Source organism: Dasypus novemcinctus, chromosome 3 (genome assembly GCF_030445035.2).
Source record: "Dasypus novemcinctus isolate mDasNov1 chromosome 3, mDasNov1.1.hap2, whole genome shotgun sequence".
NCBI lineage: Eukaryota > Metazoa > Chordata > Mammalia > Cingulata > Dasypodidae > Dasypus > Dasypus novemcinctus.
This window is the reverse complement of record NC_080675.1, coordinates 61,783,476-61,807,533: the sequence shown is the minus strand read 5'-3', so window position 1 is coordinate 61,807,533 and position 24,058 is coordinate 61,783,476. Positions and strand designations below refer to the sequence as shown.

At 39.1% G+C, this 24,058-nt stretch overlaps 3 protein-coding genes across 6 annotated transcripts in view; 1 reads left to right on the top strand and 2 right to left on the bottom strand.

The window, feature by feature from the left end:
* Positions 1-3,289, bottom strand: part of L2HGDH (L-2-hydroxyglutarate dehydrogenase) — a 64,313-nt gene extending 61,024 nt beyond the window's left edge. Inside the window, exon 1 of the mRNA XM_004454119.3 lies at positions 3,011-3,289. Coding sequence (XP_004454176.1) covers positions 3,011-3,159 — 149 coding nt within the window. The 5' untranslated portion in view covers positions 3,160-3,289. The remainder of the gene's footprint in view (positions 1-3,010) is intronic.
* DMAC2L (distal membrane arm assembly component 2 like) lies at positions 3,259-23,389 on the top strand. 3 transcript variants are annotated; one of them, XM_004454112.4, is made up of 5 exons: positions 3,259-3,381; positions 15,577-15,694; positions 16,710-16,918; positions 17,947-18,118; positions 19,350-23,389. In XM_004454112.4, the coding sequence occupies exons 2-5, from the start codon at positions 15,585-15,587 to the stop codon at positions 19,462-19,464; spliced, it is 606 nt and encodes a 201-aa protein (XP_004454169.1). In that variant the 5' UTR covers positions 3,259-3,381; positions 15,577-15,584; the 3' UTR covers positions 19,465-23,389. The 3 variants fall into 3 exon arrangements, with proteins under 3 accessions (XP_004454169.1, XP_071070039.1, XP_012379000.1); XM_012523546.4 differs by having other exon boundaries at positions 3,308-3,421; XM_071213938.1 differs by lacking the exon at positions 19,350-23,389 and having other exon boundaries at positions 3,297-3,381; positions 17,947-18,122.
* Positions 20,976-24,058, bottom strand: part of CDKL1 (cyclin dependent kinase like 1) — a 93,679-nt gene continuing 90,596 nt past the window's right edge. For both annotated transcript variants that reach the window (XM_071213937.1, XM_058293448.2), the window contains one exon: positions 20,976-23,537. In XM_071213937.1, the coding sequence (XP_071070038.1) occupies positions 23,430-23,537 (108 nt within the window). In that variant the 3' untranslated portion in view covers positions 20,976-23,429. The remainder of the gene's footprint in view (positions 23,538-24,058) is intronic.

Below are 24,058 nucleotides of genomic sequence, written 5' to 3'. Positions count from 1 at the left end.
TTTACTTTCTTCCTTTCAAGATCATTTGTAATACTTTGCATTGCCTTTAAACCTCACTTTTCTGTAAAAGGTGGCATGACCCTTACACTTTGCAGGAGTGGTCTTGACTTCTACAATAGTGCTTCTCATCCTTGCTGCCTTTTGATAAATAAAGCAGAAAACCTTTTGGCGAGGTAGTCCTTCCACTGAGTCACTGCTATGGCACCACCTTCTAGCCAAGAAGTTTACCTGGCTCTTGTTTTTGTATATATATATTTTTACAGCCATCAGTAAATTCTTTACTTTCCAAACATAAAACCATAAAACTGAATATGCTTTTTCCAACTACCCAAGCCCAAGGCACCCTTCACTCCCCCCTCCCAAACCTGGAGACTCATTCGTTATTCTATACAGTGACCCTGCATTTTATCAGCCATTGAAATAGGTTTCACAAACTCCCAAGCATCCACTATGGGGAAAGGAGCCCAGAACCACAGTAATGGATGACTGCTGGAGGAGTGCCACAGGCCAAGTTAATCATGGAGGCTGAAGGGGGCATCTTGCTCCACAGTTCAATCTCAAGTCAACACCAATGAAGAGTTCAACAAATACTTCTCTTTTTTAAACTTTTTACTACAGAAAAGTTTAAATATACACACAAGTAGACAGAATAGTATAATGAACCCACAAATACCATCACCTCGCTTCGATAATTATCAGCTCATGCACCAATCTTGCTTCTTCCATATCCAACATAAATTGCCCCTCCTTTATTATTTTGGTGCGAACTCCAAAATCACGATAGTTCGTCTGTAAATATTTCAATATCTTATCACTAAAATTCCCTTCAAACACACCCACACAACCCTATGCCTCTATTATAACAACAAAATAACAGTAATGTTTTACATCGCCACATCGCCAAATATTTACCAGGAAACTTTCAGAAGAAAACACAGGAGAAAATCTTTGGAACCTAGGGAAAGGTGAAGAGTAGTACTAAAAGCATAATCCATAAGAGAAAAAATTGATAAATTGGATTTCACAAAAATTAAAAACTTTTTTTCTGCAGAAAACTCCATTAATAGGATGAAAAGACAACCAACACATCAGGAGAAAATACTTGACAAACCACATATCTGACAAAGAAGTCATATCTAGAATATATAAAGAAGTGTCAAAACAAACAATCCAATTAGCAAATGGGCAAAATATATGAACAAATATATTACTAAAGAGAATATGTAGATGGCAAATAAGCAATGAAAATGTTCAACATCATTAGCCATTAAGTGCTAACACTAAATGCTGGACGGGATGAAGAGAAAATGGATCACTCATCTATTCCTGGTGGGAATGTAAAACAGTACAGGCACTCTGGAAGAGAGTATAGCAGTTTCTTAAAATATTAAATAAGCACTTACTACATGATTCAGCAATTGGACTCTTGGGCATTTATCCCAGAGAAATGAATACTTACATTCACACAAAAACCTATACATAAATGTTCAAAGCAGCTTTATTCATAACAGACAAAAAATGGAAACAACCAATGTCCTTCAATGGATGAATCATTAAAGCGTGATACGTCCATACCTGGAATACTATTCAGAAATAAAAAGGAACACGTTATTGTTATATGCAACACTTTGGATGGCTCTCAAGGGCATTACGCTGTGTGCGATTCTACTTACATAACATTCTCAAATAACAAAACTATAGAGGCGGAGAACAGATCAATGGTTGCCAAGGGCCAGGGAGGATGGAGAGGTGGCGTATGAACATAAAGGGGAGGTAGCTAAGGGACATCTCTGTGGTAATAGAACATTTCTGTATTTTAATTGTGGGAGTAGCTGCACAAATCTACACGTAAGATTAAATTGCATAGAACTGTACACACACACACATACACACAAATGATTGCATGTAAAATTGGTGAAACCTGACAGGTCTGTGAATTGTACCATTATAAATATCCTGGTTTTGATACTGTACTATAGTAGATAAGGTGTTAGCATTGGGGGAAACCAGATGAAGGGTAGACAGACCTCTTTGTAGTATTTGTGCAACTTCCTATGGATTCACAGTAATATCAAAATGAAAAGTAAAAATAAAATCTTCACTAACCATTCTTAAGAAAAGCTCTGCAAAAGAATTTTCTACATATCCCGAAACCACAAACTCTATTACTAGTATTCCCATTCCAGGGCCCCTCCAATCCACTAACACCACAGCCAGTCAACTTTAGAAACACTAATATTTAAGTTCCTTCTTAAAACCCTTCAAACCCTTCCTATGGCTCTTAGTACAAAATTCAATGTCTGGTAAAAACAGAATAAAAGCCTTGCTGCATGCTGCCCTGTCCGACCTCATTCCACACCATCCACTAAAGCTCCAGCCACAATCATATTGCCCACTTTCTAGTTCTTGAAATAGCCAAGATATTTCTAAACTTAGAGCCTTTGCACAAACTATTCCCTCTACAGAGAGCAGAAACAGTGGTTTCAAATGTGACCGCCAAACTTCACAGGACATTGAACTCTGCGGGATTTGGTTAGCAAACGAGTTGCTTCTCAAAGGGGCAACTCTATGCAGTGGACACCAGGAAATGATTTATTGAAAACTGGCTCCCGGGATGGCAGCTAATAAACAAAATGCTTGATTGCTTAGAGTGTTCTAGGTCATTTATTCTCAAAAAAAGCCTTGAGAGAGACTAGGATCCTATTACCAGGTGGGCCTTTAAGGAGGTTAAGGAATCAGCCCTGAGTTGAGTTGAAAGTGAAGGGGCTATCTTCAAATCCGGAATTGCTCTTGACTTTTACTCAACCCTGCCTCTCCTGGTCTCCTCTGGCACACGAATACAAAGAATGAACCTTGCAGGTAGCTCTTAGAATCCCAACTTGGAGCCTGGATTCCACAGTACTCCGATCTTCTCTCACCCTCAAGACAGGGAAGTACAAGCTGTGCCATCAGTCCAGGCCACCTCAGAGAACAGCAGTTCAGCGGCGGGGGCGGGCCAGCGGCCACTCACCTGGTGCTGGCGCTGTGACCACAGCGGGAACTTAGGCGCAGGGGCCAGGACCTCCCACGCGCCGGCCCGCAAGCCCCAGGGAAGCCCTCGGGGAAGCCCCCGCGGGCCCGCCTGCAGGCGCCACTCAAGTGACGCAGCCTCGACAGCATAGCCTACACCCCCTCCCTTTCTTCAGCCACAATTGGCGGCCACGTGAGCCCCACTCTGCCCAGTCTGGGCACGCGTCCGCCGAGGCCAATGAAGCGCGCGCCTTTGCCCCACGTGGGCGCGGCCGCCGGCGACCAATCGGCGCGCGCGCCGCTGAGGGCGAAGGGCCGGCTGGCGCCGCCGTAGACGCGGGGCACGCTCGCTGTCTCCCTCCCTCTGACGCTGTGAGTAGAAGAGCTCGGCCCCGGCCCAACCCCGACTGGGGTAGGGTTGCGCCTGCAGTTTCCGCTCTCTGGTCAATGGGTTAACGAAAGCGTGGTCTAAGTCGCCGGTCTGTGACCTTCACCGCCGAGCAGCCTTAGGCCGCGGGAGAAAGTGTAGACGTGATTATAGTGAGAAGTCCTTTTGAGAGGCCCAGCGGCCTCTCTCCCGCCCTTTCTTGTTACCCGTGTCTCCAACCCAGCCCCCTCCGGGGTGGGTGCCCACCGCGGGGTCGCTGCTTTTCTAGCACTAACTCTCGCGTGGGGTGGTGGCCCTTGTTTGCCCGGGCAACGCCTTGACAGCGTGCAGTCTTCTGGGCTTCTTTTAATGGGGTTCCTGGTCGTGTCATTCATAAATTTATTCGTCCTTTAAATGCGAAGTACTTACTTTGTACTGGACTGGGCGCTACGGTACCGACAGAACTATGTAGATTGGCCTCTATCATCATTTGAATATGGGTCCTTTTCTTAAATATTGGACCGAGATACAGTTTAAGATAGGTTTTGTGACCCAGGGACAGCCACTCACTTGTGCAAATCGCTTCATCCCCTCGTCTTTATCTGTAAAGTAAGGAAGGTGGGCTACATAAAAAGACCCCCTAATTTTGTGAAATTTGAGCCTATACCACTATGCTAGTTGTTTAACCATTACCTGTTCTTTGTGCTTGTGGGCAGTTTTTACTTTTTAGGGTCAGGAGAGCTGAACACAACAAAAATGGAATGATATATAGGCACCTTGGAGATATTGCAGACTCTGTTTCAGAACACTGCAATAAAGTGTCACACCATTTTTTTTTTTGGTTTCCGAGTTCATATAAAAGATTTGTTTATACTATTTTCTATTAAGTCTGCAATAGCATTATTTCTAAATATATATATCTTAATTTTAAAAAGACTTTGTTGCTGAAGAATACTAACCATCATCTGAGCTTTTAGCAAGTCATAATCTTTTGCTGGTGGGGTATTCTTGCCCAAGGTTGATGGCTGCTGACTAATCAGGGTGGTGGTTGCCGAAGGTTGGGGTGACTGTGGTTTTTCTTAAAATAAGACAACAAAGAGGTTTGCTGCATTCATTGACTCTTCCTTTCACAGAAGATTTGCCTATAGCATGTGATCCTGTTTGATTGCATTTTCCCCGAAGTAGAACTTTGAAAATTGGAGTCAATCCTCAAACTCTTGATTCTTTATCAACTAAGTTTATGTAATAGTCTCATCAACAGTGCTCATAGCATCTTCACCAAGAGTAGATTCCATCTCAATAAATAATTTTCTTGGCTCATCCATAGGAAGCAACTTCTCATCCACTCAAGTTTTATGATGAGATTGCAATCACACCTTCAGGCTCCACTTCTGTTAATATAGTTCTCTTGCTATTTCCAGCACATCTGCAGGTACTTCCTCCGCTGAAGTCTTAAGCCCCTGAATCATCCATGAGGGTTGGAATCAGTTTCTTCCAAACTCCAATTAATGTTGATATTTGACCACCCATGAATCATTTAATAGCATCTAGAATGGTGAATCTTTTCCAGAAGGTTTTCTGTTTTTCTTTTACCAGATCAATTAGAGGAATCATTATCTATGGCACCTATAACCTTATAAAATTTATTTCTTTTGTAAGAAAGAAATTTTGTAATAATAAGACTTGGAAGTCAAAATGACTCCATCTATGGCTCTAAAATGGATATTATGTTAGCAGGCATGAAAACAATTCATCTCATTGTACATCTCTACCAGAGCTCTTGGGTGACCAGGTGTGTTGTCAATGAGCAGTAATATTTTGAGAGAAATCTTTTTTTCTGGGCAGTAGGTCTCAACAGTGGCCTTAAAATAGTAAACCATGTTGTAAACAGATATGCTGTCATTCAGGCTTTGTTGTTTCACTTAGAGAACACAGGTAGAGTAGATTTAGCATAATTCTTAAGGGCTGAGGATTTTTAGAATGGTAAATGAGCATTGGCTTCACCAGGTCTTTAGCCCCTAATAAGAGAATCATCCTGCCTTTTGAAGCTTTGAAGCCCAGGTATTTGACTTCTCTCTAGCTATGAAGGTCCTAGATGGCCTCTTCTTCCAATAGAGGGCTGTTTGGGCACATTGAAAATCTGTTTAGTGTAGCCTCCATCAATGTCTATATCTTCTTGATAACTTGCTGCAGCTTCTACATCAGCACTTTCTGCTGCACCGTTCACTTTGATGTTATAGAGATGGTTTTTGTGGTAGTTTGAGGCTTTTTTAGACCCCAGAAAATCATGTTCTCAGGGCTAATCCATTCCTGTGAATGTAAACTTATTGTAGGTGACAACTTCTTTTGGTTAGATTATTTCATTAGGGTATGACCCAGGGTAGGTCTTAATCCTCTTATTGGAGTCCTTTGTAGATGGGATGAATACAGAGAGATACTCGCAGAAATATATATAGAAAAACCCAGAAGCTGAGAGAGAAGGCCCTGGAAGCCAGAAGTATAAAGCAATGGAACACAGAAGCAGAGAGAAAGCCATGAAGCAGGAACCTGAAGGCAAGGAAGCCCAGAGGAGGGAGAGCCCAGCAGACTAACCATGTGCCTTGCCCTGTGGGAGCAGAGTACAGGATTGCTGGCAGCTGATCTTTGAGAAGAAGAGCATTGCCTGATGAAGCCTTGATTTGGGCATTTTCACAATAAGCTTATAAGTTAATAAATCCCCATTGTAAAAGCCAACTCATTTCTGGTATATTGCTTTTGGCAGCTTTTAGCAAACTAAAACAGCTTCTTTCCTTAAACCTCATTAAACTGCCTCCACTGGCTTCAACCTTTTCTGCAGCTTCCTCACCTCTCTCAGCCTTCATAAAATTAAAGAGAGTTAGGGCCTTCCTCTGGATTAGGTTTTGGCTTAAGGGAATTGGTTTGATCTTCTCTCCAGACCACTAAACCTTTCTCCATATCAGCATTAAGGCTGTTTTGCTTATCGTTCCTGTGTTCACTGGAGTAGCACTTTTAATTTCTTTCAAGAATTTTTCCTTTGCGTTCACAACTTAGCCAACTATTTAGTGCAAGAGGCCTAGCTTTTGGCCTATCTCAGCTTTTAGCATGCCATTCTCACTAAGCTTAATCATGTCAAGCTTTTGATTTAAAGCGAGAGATGTGGGACTCTTCCTTTCACTTGAACACCTAGAGGCCAGTGTAGGGTTATTAATTGGCCTAGTTTCAATGTTGTTGTGTCTCGGGGAATGGGGAGGCCCGAGGAGAGGAAGAGAGATTAGACCGCCTTGGCGTGCAGCAATCAGAACACACACATTTATGGTTAATTTCACCATCTTATATGGAACAGACTAGTAACATCAAAGTTCACTGATCACAGATCACCATAACATAAAATAATATGAAAAAGTTTGAAATAATGCACAAATTACCAAAATATAACAGAGGCACAATGTGAGCACATGCTGTTGAAAAAATGGCACTGAGACTTGTTCAATGTAGAGTTGCCATAAACCTTCAAGTTACTAAAAAACACATCTGCAAAGTGCAGTAAGGCAAAGTGAAATAAAACAAAGTATGCCTGTACCTGTATTGCTGGAAAGTCTTTGTCTGTTTGAATCTTCATTCCAGTCATTAGCTGGATGACTTGGGAAAGTTGTTTCACCTCTTTACCTCAAACCCTCACCTGTGTTCTAGGGGTAATAGCAGTGTCTCCCTCACAGGGATATTGAGCAGATTATGTGAGATAAGGCTTTTGGGGTGTTTAGCGCAGTGAAGCCCTTAATAAACGATGTCCTTTATTTTTTTTTTCCCTCTTTTTTTTCAAAGCTTTATTTTTTATTTCTCTCCCCTTCCCCACACCCCACCCCACCCCCCCTGCAGTTGTCTGCTGTCTGTGCCCATTCGCCTTGTGCCCTTCTGTGCCCGCTTATATTCTTGTCAGTGGCACCCGACATCTGTGTCCCGTCTTGTTGGGTCATCCTGCTGCGTCAGCTCTCCATGTGTGTGGCGCCACTCTTGGCAGGCTGCACCCTCTTTGCACTGGGTGACTCTCCCTACAGGGTGCACTCCCCGTGCATGGGGCTCCCCTAGGGGTGGGACATCCCTGTGTGACACAGCACTCCCCACGCGCGCATCAGCACTGCGTGTGGGCCAGCTCACCACATGGATCAGGAGGCCCTGGGTCTGAACCCTGGACCTCCCATGTGGTAGGCAGATGCCCCATCTATTGGGCCACATCCGCTTCCGCCTTTATTATCTTTAAATGATTTATGCCCAGACAGTTGTGCGACTTTTGCTTTATTTATGAAGACACAATGTGAACACTACCCACTTGTTCCATCACAAATGAAAAAAAAAAAAAGTTATTTTTTAATTAAACTTTCATTTCAAGACAATTGTAGATTTAGCCAGGTTCCCCAATAATATCATGCTATATAGTACAATACACAACCAGGATATTGAGATTGATACAACCCTCTGATCTTATTTAGATTTTCCCAGTTTTACTTGTACTCACTAGTGTATTTAGTAGTATATAATTTTTATTACATGTGTAAGTTTGTGCATCCATCACCACAGTAAGATACGGCACAGGTCCCATCAGTACAAGGATCCTGGGAGTTACTGTTTTATAAGCATACCCCCCTCCCTTCCTCTGAGTGCCCCTCTCCAGTCCTAGCAACTACTGATCTGTGCTTCCTTTCTCAAGTGTTTTCATATCAAGGTGTTTTTATATAACATACATTTTATAACCTTTTGGATTGGCTTTTGTTCACTCAGAATAATTCTCTGGAGATTCATCCTGGTGGGTTGAGTGCATCAATAGTCCATTCTTTTTTATTGCTGAGTACTATTCCATGGTGAGGATGTACAATTTAACTATTCACCCATTAATGGACATCTAGGTTGTTTCTGAGTTGTACAGATAGATACATGTACAGATTTTTTGCATGAATGTGAATTTTTATTTTTGAGATAAATGCCCAGTAATGCAGCATGTGTTGATCTAATGCTCAACACAGGCTTAGTTTTGTAAGAAACTGCCATACACTTCTAGGATGGCTGTACCATTTTACATTTACACCAGCAATGTATGAGCGATCACAGTTTCTCCTTACCCTCTCCAGCTTTTGGTGGTGTCAGTATTTGTTTTTCTTTATTAGAGAAGTTGTGTGTTTACAGAACAAACATATACAAAATTCAGGATTCCCATACACCACCCACCAACAACAACTTGCACCGGTGTGTAACATTTGTTACAATTGATGATAGTACATTTTTATAATCATACTGTTAATTAAAATGTATGGTTTAACTTAGGTTCACTATTTAGTGTAATTCCATGGATTTTTTTTTAAGATTTATTTATTTTATTTATCTCCCCTCCCCCCCCCCAGTTGTTTGTTCTCTGTGTCTATTTGCTGCACATTCTTCTTTGTCCACTTCTGTTGTCAGTGGCACGGGAATCTGTGTTTCTTTTTGTTACGTCACTTGTTGTGTCAGCTCTCTGTGTGTGCAGCGCCATTCTTGGGCAGGCTGAACTTTCACGCTGGGCGGCTCTCCTTACAGGGCGCACTCTTTGCGCGTGGGGCCTCCCCTACGCGCGGGACACACCTGCATGGCAGGGCACTCCTTGCGCGCATCAGCACTGCACGTGGGCCAGCTCCACACGGGTCAAGAGGCCCGGGGTTTGAACCGCGGACCTCCCATGGTGGTGGACGGATGCCCTAACCACTGGGCCAAGTCCTCTTCCCCCATAGATTTTAAAAACATCTTATTCTGTTACCAATATATACAATCTAACATTTCCCCTTTCAGTCATGTTCAGATATATATTTTAGTGCTGTTAATTATACTCAATGTTCTGCTACTATCACCACCATCCATTACCAAAACATTTCTACAAGTTCAAATAGGAACCCCTAACTTCACATTCTCTACCCCAACCCCACCCTCTGGAAACCTATATTCTACTTTCCAACCTCATGGGTTTGCTTATTCTAATTATTTCAAAGCAGTGAGATCATACAAGAGTTGTCCTTTTGTGTCTGGTTTATTTCACTCAGCATGATGTCCAAGGTTCAGCAATATTGTGGCATGTATCAGGACTTCATTCCCTTTTACAGTTGAATAATATTCCATTGTATGTATATACCAAAATTCTGTATTAGTCTGCCAAAGGGGTGCTGATGTGAAGTACTAGAAATCTGTTGGCTTTTTAAAGGGTACTTTATTGGGGTAAAAGCTCACAGTTACAAGGCTGTAAAAGTTCAGCTCAAGGTTGCTTCTCACCAAAGTCAGTTGCCACATGTTGAAGCAAGATGGTCGCTGATCTCTGCTGGTCTCTCCTTTCTCTCCAGGCTTCCAGTCCTCTCTCTCTCCTGGTTAGGGTTTGTTTCTCAGGGCTTCCTATATAAGCTGCAGCTCTCTTCCCAAGGTCAGCTGTAAGCTATTCAGGCAAATGGCCCATCGCTCCCTCGGTGCCCCAGGATGAAAAATGACAGAGCTCTCTCTCTTCCAATGTGTCTTCTTGAGTATCCATTTGTATCAGCCTACCAAGGAGGTGGGTACTTAACCTGAGTCTTGCCCTACTGATGTGGTTGAATCAAAGTCCTAATCTTAACAGGTAATTTAATCTAGAATCCCTCAGCTGAATCCAGTATAATCAAAGGGTATCACACCCAGAATAGTATTAGTTTACAAACATAATCTTTTTGGGATTCATAAATAATCTCAAACTGCCACACTCTCCATATAAATTTGATGATTGGCTTTTCCATTTCTGCAAAGAAAGTTGTTGAAATTTTTATTGGAATTGCATTGTTGTCACTAATTTTTTGTGTTTTTTTGAGGGACCAGGCTTTGAACCTGGGACCTCATGTGTAGGAAGTCGGTGCTAAACCACTGAGCCACATTGGCTTCTCTGGGTTGGTTTTTTCATTTGTTATGCTTATTGTTTGCTTTTTTTTTTTTAGGAGGCACTGGGAACCAAATGCAGGACCTCCCATGTCAGAGGTGGGAGTTCAACATCTTGAGCCACATCCACTCCCTTGATTTTTATTTTAACCATTCTGATAGGTGTGTGGTGGAGATGGTTATAATTTAATTTTGTGGAGGATATAGTTAATTTACTAGTTGAATATAGAATTATGCACCTTGAAGAGCTGTGGTCAGACTTTCATGGGCCAGCTGGGGCCCATAGTAGTCGATTTTTTCACTACTATGTGATTTGGAGCATGTGTTTTAGTTTAACAAGTGAAAAACTCACAATACACATGTTGTTTTTTTAAAAAAGACATCTCTCCCCCACCCCCTTGTTGTTTGCACTTGCTGTGTCTGTTCATCTTCTTTGTTTCTTTAGGAAGCACCAGGAACCAAACCTGGGACCTGTGATGTGGGTGGGAGGCTCCTAAGCGCTTAAGCCATCTCCGTTCCCTGCTTTGTTGTGTCTCTCATTATGTTTTTCCTCTTGTGTCTCTTGTTTTGCTTCATCTTGTCATGTCAGCTCATTGCACCTGCCCATTGCATCAGCTTGCCATCCTCCTCGTCCTCTATAGGAGGTACCAGGAACATCTGCTCCCTGCTCATTATGTTTTTCTTTTGTGTCTCTTGTTGCATCATCTTGTTGTGTCACCTTGCCATGCCTGCCTGTCATGCCCAGCTTGCTTTCTTCTTTAGGAGGCACTGGGAACTGAACCATGGACTTCCCATGTGGCAGGCAGGAGCCCAGTTGCCTTGAGCCACATCCAATTACCTACACATGTTCTTTTAATAAGATTTTTCTCTGCTTGCACTCCCACTCCCCATACTTCATTTTATCCCAACCCCATTTGGCTATATATTACATTGTTTCAATTAAGTCGCTTCAATTCAATAGCCTACCTTACACTCAGACCCCCTGCCTGTACTGCCTTTTGGTTAGAAACATGTACTCTTGACACCACCCTTGTCTGTAAATTCACGTTTATCTTCTTCCTTCTAGGTCAAATTTATGAGAAATTAGTTCATTGAGTGCCACGTGACCTTGAACCAGGAATGGCTTTTTGGAAGCTTTGCTTCCAATTTCTAATGAATTGCTTTTTTGGTCTATTTCACTTTACAAACTTTATACACCTCAGGAATAAGAAATGGCATCAATAATGTGTGATTTGAGATGAGGTGGCATTGTAATTTGGGGAAAAAAACCAACCTCTCTCATTTTGCTGCTACCCCTTCCTCTCTCCACATTTAACTGCCCTCATGAACTAGTATACTAGTTCAGTCTTTTTTTTAACAACCACCAAGTTTAAATAGTGCCACTTTATCTTAGCCATCATTCTGAATAACCAACTTAAGTAATTGCATCTAATATATAAAATTGGAACTTTCACTTTAAAAAATTAATACCTTTTATGCAAACAGAAAAACTCTAAATCAACCTATTCAGAAAGTACTTTGTACAGTATCTTAGTTTGAGTGACACATTAGAGGTCTGGTCTGCACGAGCCTGATTGCAACTTTCAGAAACATCTTTTACAAATTATGGATTTAGCCATGTTCTGACAATAAAAAGGTTTTGTTGTGGGTGGTTTTTTTTTTTTCAACAATGTTGATTCCTGGATTATTTATTGCAGCAGTCAATTAGTAGCATTATTTTGCAACTTGTTTTTAACTTTTCTTTTAATTTATTCATGTTAAATTCACTAACTTGCCACTAGAGGTCTCCTGCTTCCTCTAGAAAGCAGGCCCAGGGTTAGCTGCTAGAATTCAAGTAAGAATAATTCCCCAATATCAGCGGTTGAAAAAAATAAAATTAAATTAAAATCAGCAGTTGAGAATTACAGGTGAGCAGTAAAAACTCATCAATTTTTTTTCCCCATGGGCTCCCTGTCAATAACACCCACACCAGAGTTCCTCCCCTGGCATAGTTTAACCTCTCTGTGATCTAAAACTTCAACAATGACTCCTAATATAATGCCAAAGTCAATTAATAGGAAATTGAAATACAGGGATGGGTTTAAAGTTAGAAATAGAATACAAAGTAATTTAGAAATACTAAAATAAAAATAAATTGGTGTATTAATAAATGAAAAATATTATAAAGCTTTGTTTCTAAGGTTTTGCCTTTCATCACTGTAATACATGTTGCCCTGTATGTCCAGTGGCAAGGCACTTCCACTCACCAATTAATTTTTATCCTTATTGACACATATAAATTTAATTTTCATGTTTGAATTATTTTAAATATAGCTAGTGATTTTAGAGATCACAGATGAAGTAAATTTGGCCTTTCCTTTAAACTGAATGGTAAGGCAGGCAATAATGAATCAAGTACTTAAATTTTCACAGACTATTCTAATTTGCCTGCTTAAGAAGTTTCTCTGGTTTTACGTTTCTTTACGGAAATAAGAGAACCCTTAACAAATATTTATTAAAGCCTTGCTTTGGGGGATGTCACTCTTCTAGGTGCTGAGAAGAATGGAGATGAATAAATAGTGATCCTTGCTCTTCCTTTTAATCTACATATTTTTCAGTTTTTTTCCTAACTGGAAAGTCTTAATCGTCCTTCAAGACCCATCTCAGAAAAAACCTCTAATGTGAAGTCTTCCCCTCACTTCTTGCTATAGGCTTTTGCTTGTTCATACCTCTGTTAAGATACCATGTTGCATTGTTATTTATAGTTGTCTTCATTAGATTATACATTCTATAGGTACAGGAACGGTGTCTTTCTGTCTCTCCTTCCTTTTTGTTTTTTTTTGTTGTTGATGTTTGTTTTTGTCTTGTTTTACCATTGTAACTCCTGCATTAAATGTAGCAGACATTCAGTAAATATTTATTGTGCTAGTAAATGAATGAACGAATGAATGAATGGTGATGGCAATTGAGTGAAATCTTGAGGGTGGTTAAGATTTCCCACAGGCAGGATTGAGGGGGAAGGTAAGTAGAAAGAACAGCACAAGTAGGAGGACCCAGATTTGTAAGTGAGGTTGGCAATGACTGGAGTTATCAGAGGCGGGCAAAAATGGAGAGCGCATTAGCAAAAAGCTGGAAAAGGTTGAGGATGTCAGAGGAGGTAGCAGGGGGAGAGGTTTGCAGCAGTGATGGGGGAGTGATGGTGGAAAGGGATGAAGGGGATAGTAGGTGATCCCAGGTTTGTCCTCAGCCTGATCTCCCACTTTTCTGCAACCTCACCCTCCTCAGTCACTTCCTCAGCTCTAAGGCAGCTACCACTGATCATGGCCTCTTTCTAATTTTCATCTTTCTCTTGAGTTACAGAACCATCAATGATTTAGGAAAAAGTCCTGGACTGGCCAGTGAGAGAACTGGATTCAAGTTTCAGCACTGCCACTAATTAGTCATGGAAATTGAGCAAGTCTCTTTAAACAGATGCATTTATTAATACCCCACCTTGTTCCCGAAAGGATTTAGGGTGTTGGCAAGTTACTTAATATCAGAGCTTCAATTTCCCCAGTTCTGCATCATAAAGGGTTTGGTGTAGATGATCTCAGTCCCTTCAGGTCTTATACTTTGTGGCTCTGATTACAGTGATTTGTTGGTCATCTCCACTTACAAGGCCTGCCAACATGTTACATTCAGAATATGAAAAATTGAACGTACAGCTCTGCCAGCTGACCTTGATTTCTGTTAATGGCATTATCATCCAATCAGTGATTCAGGACCAAACGCTTCATATCATCTTCAAGTCCTCTGACTCTTGCCCTACATTTCACCTCCTGAATTATATGGAAACTAACTCCTGAACTGTCACTCCCATCTTCACCTCCCTCAGCCGCTTTTGTATGGCTACATGTAGTTCAAGCCACTGTTGGCTCTTTGCCCCAGTCTGTTGACCCTCGGTCCTAACACTACTATCTGAGTAACAGTCATGAAGCGTAGTTCTCATAACGCTAGTGCTGTTTTCATCTTAACTCCCAACTCCCTGCTGAGCATAATCCAAATCCCCTGGCTGCACTAGTGAGACCCTTCAAGACGTGACTGCAGATCATCAGCTTCTCTTCTCATGATCCCCATGTACCAACCAAACTATTTCCAACATGCCTTAAACATTTCCACCTCAGCTCATAATCTGAAATACCCTTTCCTGGCAACTTTGTATGTTAAAATCCTCTCTATCTTTATTTGCAGCTTGTGAGGCACTTACCACGTTCTGTCATTTATTCTGACTACTCAATAATTTATTTTAGCCCACTCTACTTTCCATTAGATTGTCAACTCCTAAAATCAGAAACTAAGTTTCATTTACCTTTGTTTTCCCACTCCTGATACACACACTTGGCACACAAATAGAGAAACATGAATTGAGATAAAACAGTTTGAGACCCAGTTCAAAAATCTTCTCAATTTATCGTCATAGATTTTTAGAGCTGGAAGCCATCTGAGCAAATCATCCAATTTTACAAATGAGAAAACCAAGGGTCAGAGAGGTGAAGCTACTTGCCCAGTCTTTCCCAGCTACCCTTGCAGAGTTCTTTGTTTGCACTGTTCTGGTGGCACTACCTGCTGCCTAGTCATTGATGTGTTTTCATGTCTCATCTCCCTTAAATCCCTGGGTATAAGCATCTTGCGATCTGAACTATGGTTTGTTCATATCTGTATTTCTGCAGAGCTGAGCAAAGTACATGCTCACAGTAGGTGTTCATAAAATGTTTGCTAAATTGAAATCATGTTTAGAGATCATCTAAAGGTATTTATTAAAGACAGGATGGAATTCATTTGCTGAAGGAATGACTAAATCTTAGCCGTGGCATGCAGCTTTGTGGTTGGCAGGAGAAAGGGAAAAGCTCAAGAATGGAGCAGACCTTGACACATTGCCTCTCTAGGTGGTTTTAGTTTGTCATTTTAATACTAGAAATATAGGTTGGGAGTGGAGGTGGTGGTTTCAGCCCATTTGTGGTTGCATTGCCTGAATGGACACAAGGTGGCAAACTGCAGACAGACTCCAATTGAGACTTGAGCAATGGAATTTAATGTTAAGTCTGGAAGGAACCTTAGAGACCATCCAGTCCACCTCCTCGTTTTGGCAGCAAAAGAAACCGAGAACCAGTGACCGGACTGACTTGCTCAATAATTGTTGAGTGACAAGTGAGTCATCAACTTTATCAGCACAAAAGCAATGACTCTGAAGATATGAAGTAAGTCAGTATATGCACGGGACTCTGACTACCAGCTGATGATCTAACATAAGTGCTGTTTTGTGTGTCTAGATCAAGTGATGCTGTTTGGAAAAATTTGCCGTCGGTTGTGCCCTTTAACCTTAAAGAACCTCCCACGGTCATGTGACTCCAGATACTTCTGGGGCTGGTTGAATGCCGTGTTTAATAAGTAAGTCACTCTAACTAAAGTGAAGAAACAAGGGGGTTATATGGCTGGCTGAGCTGCTAATATCTAGTTTAGTTATTTCTTGTATTTTAAATGTTTTAACAATATGTGCAGTATAATCCTAATTTCATTAAAAACAAACTAATAAAACATACCCACAAACATGGAAAAAAGACCAGAAAAGTAGACTCCAAAATATTAACTATGACTGTTCAGATTGTAAGATTTCAGTGATTTTTCTTTTCTTATTTGTCCTTTTTGATGCTTTTCAAGTTTTACACAATGAACATTTGTAACATTTATAATCAGAAAAAGTCAGTAAATGTAATTTAAAAATATTTGTTTCTATGACTCCTTAAGGAATGTAAGTAGTCTTTTTTTTTTGTAAGTAGCCTTTTGAATATCATCAAGCTTACTCGAGTTTTTTGTTGTTGCTGTTTTTTGTTTTTGTTTTTTTAAGTTTTTTTTTTTTAAAGTGGTTGGTGACATGCTTAGGAGTATGAGACCGATGAAATGAACCTCCTTATTGCTTAATATAGCATTATGACCACTAACTAGAGAAAAAAGACATATGTAGAAATTAAGTATCACTTGATGAGATTAATTTGAACATAGGTTCAAAATTATTCCCTTTTTAATTTTTGTCATTAATCAAAAAAGATAACCGATTGTCATTCATTCAACATATTGACAACCAATTGTCAGTAATTTAGTAGCTCCTGAGCACCTCCTGATGTCAAATACTGCACTACATATGGATCAGTAAAGACTCCTGCCTGCCTGATAATCTCATATAAAAACAACATACTCTGACAGTTCACACGGAAACAAAAACAAAAAAGGAATGGATAGAGCTATGGTATATTCATTTTCGCATGGATCTCACTAATATACTTATCTCCCTCCTCAGTCATTTGAAATGAAATATTACTACTGCTCTGCATTTATGTTGGAGAATATAGTTAAGAAGCTAATGATTATGTTAGATGCAAATCTGCTTTTGTTCTCTTGCCAACAGAGTGGATTATGAACGCATCAGGGACGTTGGCCCCAACAGGGCGGCGTCTGAGTGGCTGCTGCGCTGTGGGGCCATGGTGCAATACCAAGGCCAGGAGAAGTGGCAGAAGGACTACAACCACCTACCGACAGGCCCTCTGGACAAATACAAGATTCAAGCGATTGATGCTACCAACTCTTGTATCATGAGCATTGGATTCGATCATATGGGTAACTACCCTACCATTTTACTTATGAGAAATGCAGGTGACCTGCAGTGACCATTTTGTTGCAGTTGACTCACTATTATAGTCATAGATGTGTTCTTTTTTGACCATTTGAGTATACTCCAATTTGTTTCTTCCTATGTTTGATATTTTCAAGTTAAATAGAAGTTATAGACACATTGCTCTCCTTCCTTCCCTCATTATTAGTTTTCAAGGACTGCTGTAACAAAAACCACAAACTGGGCGGCATAAAACAACAGAAATTTATTATCTCACATTTCTGCAGGCTAGAAGTCTGAAATCAAGGTGGCAGGAAAGCTATGTTCCCTCCATAGCCTCTGAGAGAGAATCTGCTCTACACCTTGGTTGGTTGTTGACAATCCTTACCATACCTTGGATGTAAACACATCACTCTAATCTCTGCCTCTGTTGTCAAATGGTGTTTTCCTGTGTCTGGATGTCTGTGTCTCTGTTCACATGGTCTTCTTGTAAAGATAACACTCATTGGATTTAGGACCCACCCCAATCCAGTGTGACCTCATTTTAACTTGATTATATCTGAAAAGACCCTTTTTCCAAATAAGGTCACGTTCATAGGTACTGGGGGCTAAGATTTCAACATATCTTTTGGGGGGACACAGTACAACTCATACTTGTCTAAGCTTGTCCATATATATGCCTTTATTCTGTAGTTTGACTTCAAATTCAAGGCCTTTGATATCTTTGTCAAACTTCTGCAATTGAGAAACAAACCCTCAATAATGTAGTAATAATTAGATCCACACAGTTTACCCTTATGTGGGCATTTTTAAACTGCAGAATGTTTTAATATGTAATGCATCAGCATAACCTGTATAGCAAATATTCTGTATGATTAATAGGGTGACCAGTTGTCCCAGTTTTTCTGGGACTGAGAAGTTTCCTGGAACATGGAACTTTTAGTACTAAAACCAGGACAGCCCCAGGCAAACTGGGACAATTGGTCATCTTAACATTGAAGCAGATTCTTGAATTGTATTCTCTCCCCTCCAGAGGGCCTAGAGCATGTTCAAAAAATAAAGCTATGCAAGTGTCATTATATCGAGGATGAATGTTTGGAGAGGCTTAGTCAGATTGAAAATTTACAAAGAAGCATGTTGGAAATGGAAATAATTTCCTGTGGGAATATCACAGACAAAGGCATCATTGCTTTGCATCACTTAAGGTAGGTGGTGAGAGCCAAAATGGAAACTGCTAATGATGTTAAATTGAATAACCAGGATTTGAAACAATTGAGGAGTAGTGTGTGTGTGTGTATGTGTGTGTATTTCATCGTGAAAAGTATAATTTAAGAAAATGAATTAACTTTCATCTACAGTTCTTCAAGAACTTTTACAAATATCAGCCTTAATACATTAGGATACTATTGTATTTTTTAGGGGGCATGCTTTTATAAAAAATTAAATCTACATAAAGCACCTAGCATGGTACCTGCCACAGTAAGCTCTCAATAAGCAGTAGCTACTATGGTTCCTCTCCATCTTTTAAAGAATTTCCCCCCATGTTTTTGGTATTCTTATGATATTTGGTATATGCCCATCAACATTTAACTCTGTAATTAAATTGCTTGAGAACAAAAACCTTGAAATATTCACCTTTCTGTCCCTAAGGCCTAGAACACTGCCTGACGTTATAAGACATTTCAAAAGCATACATCCACTAGTCAGGAAAACTGTTCTAGGTCCACTTCTACCACCAGCCAGACCCATTGCAATAGCAATCACTTAATTCCAAATGCAAAAACAGATAATGCTAGTTAGGAATTTTTATTTCTCAAATTGCAGAATTCTGAATTTTACCAGAATGATGAAGGGAGAGTGTATGTTTGCTTAATCAAATCCCTATTTTAGAGATCCCATTGTTTAGTTTTGAATTGTTTATGTGCTTCTGCTTTAATATGTAAGGCATCTGCTAACAATCTCACTGTCACTGAAGGAAGTTTGAGAAGTGTTAAATATTAGAAACAAAAGTACTAGATTGTTTGTCTCATGTTTGTTGAGGCTTCAAGGCTTTATTTTCTAATAGAAACTTGAGTTCTTTAAGAACCTTCCTAATTTTTTACGTTTTTTTTTTTAAATTAAGATTCAAATTTCATATTTCATGTACAAAGCAGTTCTATGCCATAATCCACATACAGTATTTGGAAAGATTCAGCTAGAAATATTGATGTAATTCAGAACAACTAAACTTTGTAAAACTTGGCTTAGTTCCTAGCATGAATTTCATATAAAGTAGTACTCTAGGAGTTTTGTTCCAAAAGTCAGTTTGAAGACCCAAGGTGACATAAACATATTCTGTGTATAAAATTTCCTAAAAATCAATGAATCAAGTTCATTTTTAATGCTATTAGAGTAAGACCAAATTGAAGTAAATTTTTTTTTCTTTCTCTATTTCAGAAACCTCAAGTATTTGTTGTTGTGTGATCTTCCTGGAGTAAAAGAAAAAGAAAAACTTGTCCAAATGTTTCAGACAACACTTCCTTCTCTGAAACTAGAACTAGACTTGAAGTAAAATTTTTTAAAAATCAAGTGTCTTACTTCAGTATAAAAATCATTGAAATTGCTGACCCTAAACAGCAATAAATATTATATAATCATCATAGAACTATAGAGATGTCATATCCTGACATTTTATAAGGGGAAAAGACATGCTGAGTCCATCATATGCAGAAAATAAATATTCAGATGTGATTCACTAAAGTAAGTTGGAAGTGAGAATTTATGAACATTGAATCATTTTAAGACAAATGCAAAATGGGTAGTATTTTAATTCTAATATATCCCTAATTTAAAATAGATACCTATATAGATAAATTTTGACATAGATAGATATTGATATAGAATTATTCTAAATTATTTAAGTGTGCAGCAGATATTCTTTATTTAATTATAACAGTAAATTACACTTTTCTACAACTTTAAAGTTATTTAAACTTGTTATATAAATGCACAATAATAAAAAATTTGAAGCTAAATTATAGATTCATTGACAGAGTCAATTATGCAAAGTAATCAGTAGTTATTTGGGCATGCATTTCATTTTGCTTCCTGGGATTCATATGCAAGTCTTATGATCCTGGTTTCCTAAGTTGTTTATAACATATACCCTTTCTCAGAATGAATAATTTCTGGTTAATTTGTCTATTTTGTAGACTAGTGCTTTATTAAAACTGGGCACAGATAATTGGCTGAATTCAAATAGTTTTACTGATTGCAGTGGAATAGAGGAAACAATCCTGAAGGTAAAGGCCAGTACAGTGATACTTACTTTTTCTTAAATTAAAAATAGCTTTAAACATAGAAAATTTTAACATGTCAATTAAAAACTAATTTTCCTTCCCTCATATTCTTTTTTTTTTTTTTTTTTCCTCCCTTCCCCTCCTCCCGCCCTGCTATTTTTGCAGTCTGTGTTTTCTTTTCTTCTCATTTTCTTTCCTCTAGGATTCACCAGGATTCGATCTTGGAGACTCCTGGTGTGGACAGAGGTTCCCTTTCAATTGTGCCACCTCAGTTCCTGGTTTCTGCTGTGCTTCACCTTGACCCTCCCCATGTCTCTCTTGCTGCATGACTCACTTGCACGGGCACTGGCTCACCGCACGTGTACTCGCGTGGGCACTTGCGCTCACCAGTTCACCACACAGGCACTCGCACAGGCATGCTTTGTCTTCCTCTTTTACACCAGGAGGCCCCAGAGATTTATGCCAAGTCCTCCCATGTGGTAGGTGGAAGCTCTATTCTCTTGTACCACATCCGCTTCCCCCCTCATATTCTTTTGGATACTCTACCTCCTGTGAGTTCAAGGGACAGCAAAAAGAAGTGTAAACAAAATTCAAATTAGGTCTAGAGAGCAGTAATAAAAAATACTATAAATAGATAAAATAGGTAAAATAGGTCTTTATTTTGGCCTGCTTAAAATGACCCTGAATCTGTCTATTATTGTTAGTTATATGCTAACTTATTTGTGGACATCTATATATTTCATTTAAACATTAAGCTGTTGAACATAATCTTGACTAGAAATGCTTTTTTTTTTTTTCAGATTTATTTATTTATTTATTTCTCTCCCCTTCCCCGCCCCTAGTTGTTTGCTCTCTGTGTCCATTCACTGTGTGTTCTTCTGTGTCCACTTGTATTCTTGTCAGTGGCACTGGGAATCTGTATCTCTTTTTGTTGCATCATCTGGCTGTGTCAGCTCTCCGTGTGTGTGGCACCATTCCTGGGCAGGCTGTCCTTTTTTTGCGCAGGGCGGCTCTCCTTATGGGGCACACTCCTTGAGTGTGGGGCTCCCCTACGCAGGGGACACCGCTGCATGGCACAGCACTCCTTGTGCACATCAGTACTATGCATGGGCCAGCTCATCACACGGGTCAGGAGGCCCTGGGTTTGAACCCTGGACCTCCCATGTGGTAGGCGGATGCTCTATCCACTGAGCCAAATCACTTCCCATTAAATAAACACTTTCTATGATGCAGATTTCAGGTAGAAAAATTAATTTTTGTTATGTTTAGAAAATAGTTTATGGAAATAACATGTATCATAAATGCTATACAGTTTACTAATATAGTTACCACGGTATTTCATTAAAAAACCAGAAAATAGTAAATTAGAAACAAGAATGTGGATCAATCTCGTGATACAGTGGTGATTCATGCTGAAGAAAACCATTACAAATATGGTTAAATTAAACATGAGCATACACTTAACTCATTAGAAAAAATGAGTTCTTTTCCTTAAGTTTCTGTTTCATTCTTGTGTGGTCTGGCAACTGGTTTGCCACAATTTACTTTAGAGCTACTTTTTATTCTAAATGGTTTCCTGTAAAACGATCAGAAATGACTTAGAAAAGAGTTATACTGCGTCTGTCAAGTATATTTTCTTGGGTTATGGAAAAAAAAACCAACAGGAAATGTAAATTATTCACAGAAGTTGGATGTCCTTTGTTATCATTTGAATCAAGGCTCCCTAACAAGAGTGGGGTGATAATGGGATTGTTATATAATCCACTATCAGTTCTCTGCAAGTGGTTCCTTACATCAGGAAGCTTTAGGATGTCATTAACTGGCTGGGGTAGCCAAAATTATTGAGCTGATAACAGAATTTAGTGGATCACTAGCAGTTAAGTGAATGGGGTCATATGTTCCCATGAAGAAAATTAACATAGCAATAAACTTGAGTGCAGAAGAGATGTTTTGATGATACAGTAAAACACAACATTAAAAACAACTGCTAGAAAGTAGTGGCATCAAATCAGTTGAAACCTGGTGTTGGGCTGTAAGAGAGACATGGACTTCATACTGTCCTTATGTCCAGGGACCAAGGATGAAAACATTTTTTGAATAAGAGCAATAGGCCAAATAAAAAATCATTTTATGTCATCATTGTAAGTCTTACTGAACAAAGCAAGGAATCCTCAATAATATAATTTTGAACAACTTAGAAGTAATTACATATTAGTTGTTAGGATGATATAGATACATGCATGCATAACTACATACATATAAGCTTTCATACTTTTAATGTAAAAGAGATGTTTTAGGGAAACATCAGTTTGTAACTTGTCTTTCATGACCCAAGCGAAAGCTCATTAAGCAGTTTCTTCTAAAAAAAATCCAGATAGCTATGTACAGTATAACCTGTAGATTTATCTTCAGGTCTAAGGCTGTGCTGGACAGAATGCAGTACCAGTCATTTTCAGGGTGACAGTTTTAGTTCCTGTGAAGCCTGTAGGTCTTGTTTCTACCCCTTGACCACATCTGGCAACTGCCAAATTTCATACCATTGTTCACTAGGGGCATTAGGTGAACAATTACAGATGGATTATGGTAAATCCATCTTGCCTACAAAAATGAGTAAGATGCATGCTTTAATTAAGGTAAAGACAAAAATATGTGTAAGAAATGTCTGTAAATATATAAGCATTATAAATTGTAAAGCTTTTTTTAAAGATAATCCATATGATTTTAAGTATTTTGAGCTCTCAAATATTAAAAAAAAAAAAACCTTAAAATACAAAAATTAAGAGAGCAATCAGGAAATGGTGTTTTAGACATTTTGATTTCAGGAAATAAAACCATCCTTAAATAAGCTGAGTCAATCTGAAAGGCAGGAGATAGGACTCCAGGCAACAAAGGTCCTAGAAAATACACATGGGCATTTTGTAATCTGCTTTTAACTTTTTGCATATAGTGCAATTGAAACATCTTTTTGACATCATCTAATTTTGCCAGATGTATGGGTATGTTTTGTTTGTAATCATAAGCTCAGATGCTTAGATACAACAAAAATACAAGCAAAACTCCAAACAAACTTTCTGTTCACGAATTCACCACACTACCAACAAGCATGGAAGACTGGACTTGGAATTTCCCTTCACCTTGCCATGTGCTTTCTCCTGGTGTACATTATGGTTGTTCGCAATTAAAATTTCCCTTTTTCAATTATTTGTCATTACCCTCTTCATCATAATCTGATAATTGCTTAAATATTTGGAAAACGGTAGTTAAGCTTCTTGGTATTACAATAGTATTTCTTATTATCCAAAGCTGGAAGAATGCTGCTGCTGGTTAGCTGAGGTAAGTATTGCAACTGAAAAACAAACAAACACAATCAGGTTCAAAACAGTGACAAGCATTTTTTTTTTTTCATTATTGAAAATACATCACAAAAGAAACAAATAACTTTTTCTATGTAGGAATACAGGTCCTGAGAAAAGACAAAATTTTTAAATTTGGTCTCTGCCTTTCCTTGTAAAGGTTTATTTGATATTAAAAAGCAAAATTTATGTACATTAAATAAAATTTGAAAATATTAAAAGAAAAATCTTCATGTAAACCTTTAAAAAAAAAAAAAGCATAGATTCACTAAATTGAGAACTTGCAGGGACCTTAAGGGTTGTTGAATCTAATTCTTTGTCTTCCAGCAGAGAGAACTGATGTCCCAAGCAATTACGTGACTTGTCTACTTACTCCCTACATCATGCTGCCAGAAGGTGTCTGAATTTATTATCAATGTCAAATTAAAATGAGAGTACACCTTTATTTTTTTGTATTGAATTTTTGCCTTAGGCATCTGAAAAGAGGGTTAAATCAAACGGAGTACTTCATGAC

Coding starts and splice junctions, on each gene's coding strand:
- DMAC2L (XM_004454112.4), top strand. CDS start 15,585: ATGCTGTTTGGAAAAATTTGCCGTCGGTTGTGCCCTTTAACCTTAAAG. Junction 15,695..16,709: donor TTGAATGCCGTGTTTAATAA/GTAAGTCACTCT, acceptor TCTTGCCAACAG/AGTGGATTATGAACGCATCA. Junction 18,119..19,349: donor ATTGCTTTGCATCACTTAAG/GTAGGTGGTGAG, acceptor TCTCTATTTCAG/AAACCTCAAGTATTTGTTGT.